This window comes from Salvelinus sp. IW2-2015, unplaced genomic scaffold, assembly GCF_002910315.2.
Source record: "Salvelinus sp. IW2-2015 unplaced genomic scaffold, ASM291031v2 Un_scaffold3239, whole genome shotgun sequence".
NCBI lineage: Eukaryota > Metazoa > Chordata > Actinopteri > Salmoniformes > Salmonidae > Salvelinus > Salvelinus sp. IW2-2015.
The window spans coordinates 98561-100662 of NW_019944526.1; the positions used below are offsets into that span (position 1 = coordinate 98561).

Below are 2102 nucleotides of genomic sequence, written 5' to 3' on the forward strand. Positions count from 1 at the left end.
GAGKCTCTCTAATGTCTTCGATTGAAACACAGGTGAATCGCAAACTGAGTGGTAATCATCTTCAGTTACAGGGATATCATTCTGAATGTGGCAAATGTACCTTTCACAACCAATCATCCTGAAATTGTGAGTTGAAAAGGTTTTCATGAAAGGAATTGACAAACGTTGATATTTGATAACGGGATCTTTGCATAATACATCATTCATTTTAGAGTGCCGTTATAGATTTTCTTTTGTAGTTTCTCTTTTCAAGTGCAAAGAAATAACTGGTGTTTCTTTCTCCCTCTTCAATCCATTTTGCTCTTGACCTTACAAAGTCGCCCTTTGATCCGTGTAAAGCTGTTCTAATTCTAGTTGTAAAGACTTAAATACAGACTCCTCTTCTTGAGATAGATTATCTTTTTCTTTAGAAAACTGTCAAGCTTGCTCATTATCTCTTTTTCTCTAAGGTTCTTTAAGTGCCTCAGCTCTTTGGCATATTTAATGGCTACAACTCTGACTTTATATTTGAAAAATTCCCATCTACTTCCATGACCCAAGTCTTCTCTCTCAAAAATATCTTTGTCAAACGGTTTGATGTTTCCAATGAAAATAGAATCTTTAAGAAGTGTGTCGTTTAATTTCCAATACCCTCGAATACCCTTTTGTGACGTAGTTTTGTGTGTCCAGGTATAACCCTTTGAATCCAGATTGAAATAACGCCAGGCATCATCAACACAGAGATCCTTGCACAACGTTGTGATGATATTGTCTATTTTGAGAGCTTTGACTCCTTCTAGGAGGATAATGATCAGCAGAGTCATCAGGTGTTTTGGTTCAAAGCTCCTGAGAGAATTAGAAAAGCCTCTGAGTATTTGTTACGTAAATCCTGTCATTTTCTGGTTAATTTGGAGCGTGTTATTTATGTCCATACACATTGCAGATGATGAAAATAGCATTGTAAAGTTAAACAGTTACTATGACCCATCTAACCATTCTGTAAAGATGTGGATTCTACAACGTCTCCTTTTAACTTGCGGATTAGCGTCTAAACACCAGCAGAATGGTTTGATCCATGACAGAGAGAGGCCATGTCTCCCCCACTGTGACTTCCACCGCGTACYGACGGGAGTCACCGCTGTTGACTGAGGTAAACAATGCAATTGTATATACAATTATTACATATTCTGTAGTCTTTCAAAATGTGTGATTTAAATTAGTGTTGTTTGTCTATTGCTATTTTTGTATAACGTACTTTCAGATCACTGAAACCCCACCTGAAAATGTGGAAGTTGTTGAACCAGATCAGAACGCCTTCGAGGATCACCTTCAGGCACGGACCGAGCAGGAAGTGGAGGTTTTTGACCAGGTAAAAATGTCCGCTGTTCATTTATTTTCTGTCCCTCCAAGAGATATGTAAGAAATGTATTTATAATGTGAAATATAATTGCATGTATTCCTGTTATCAATCAAGGTGAGACTGAACATGGACAAGGCCCATGAGAAACAGAAGGAGAGCTACCAGAGCAGAATCKAGAAGGGGACCAAGTGCTATGACATCCAGGCGAATTACTTGGTTAGGAAGATGGACAAAAGGAAGGCGAGAACTGGGAAACCTCGCTGCTCTTTCACTCCTAGCTCACATTCTGTTAAAGTGAATATAAAAAATCTCTGATAATAACTATTTGCATCTGCACACAAAATAACCTGAAGCTAGTTTAAGTTTCCCTAACACTGAAATGTTTCTCTCTGTCTTCCTAGGGTTACCTCGGTGGAAGCCAACAATCTTCCCCAGTTGGAGCAGTTGGACGGTCGACCACTGAAATCCCTGACGCCCTACACTTCACTGAAGCCTTTAAGGACAAAGTATGTTAAGCTTTGGTTGACATTTGAAAAGCAAGAAATGGTAGTTATGCTGAGCTTATAAAAATGTACCTCCTCAATTTACCTCTCCCTACCCCAACACCCCGACCTGGAACCCACCTGTGGTCCTCATAGTAGGTACGCTGTATGCTCAGCAGGGGACCCAGTGGTTCTAGCCCAATCACCCAGAACCCTGATCCACTTGATGTATCTCAGCAGGAACCCTAGGGGTTTTTGCCCCAACCATTCCAGACCTGGAC

The 2102-nt window shown here is 40.3% G+C and overlaps 1 protein-coding gene across 1 annotated transcript in view; it reads left to right on the forward strand.

The window, feature by feature from the left end:
- The first annotated feature begins 517 nt into the window (after positions 1-517).
- LOC112075569 (uncharacterized) overlaps positions 518-2102 on the forward strand; it is a 2274-nt gene continuing 689 nt past the window's right edge. The window contains exons 1-4 of the mRNA XM_070440961.1: positions 518-1129; positions 1241-1348; positions 1454-1633; positions 1741-1845. Of these exons, the coding sequence (XP_070297062.1) occupies positions 1055-1129; positions 1241-1348; positions 1454-1633; positions 1741-1845 (468 nt within the window). The 5' untranslated portion in view covers positions 518-1054. The remainder of the gene's footprint in view (positions 1130-1240; positions 1349-1453; positions 1634-1740; positions 1846-2102) is intronic.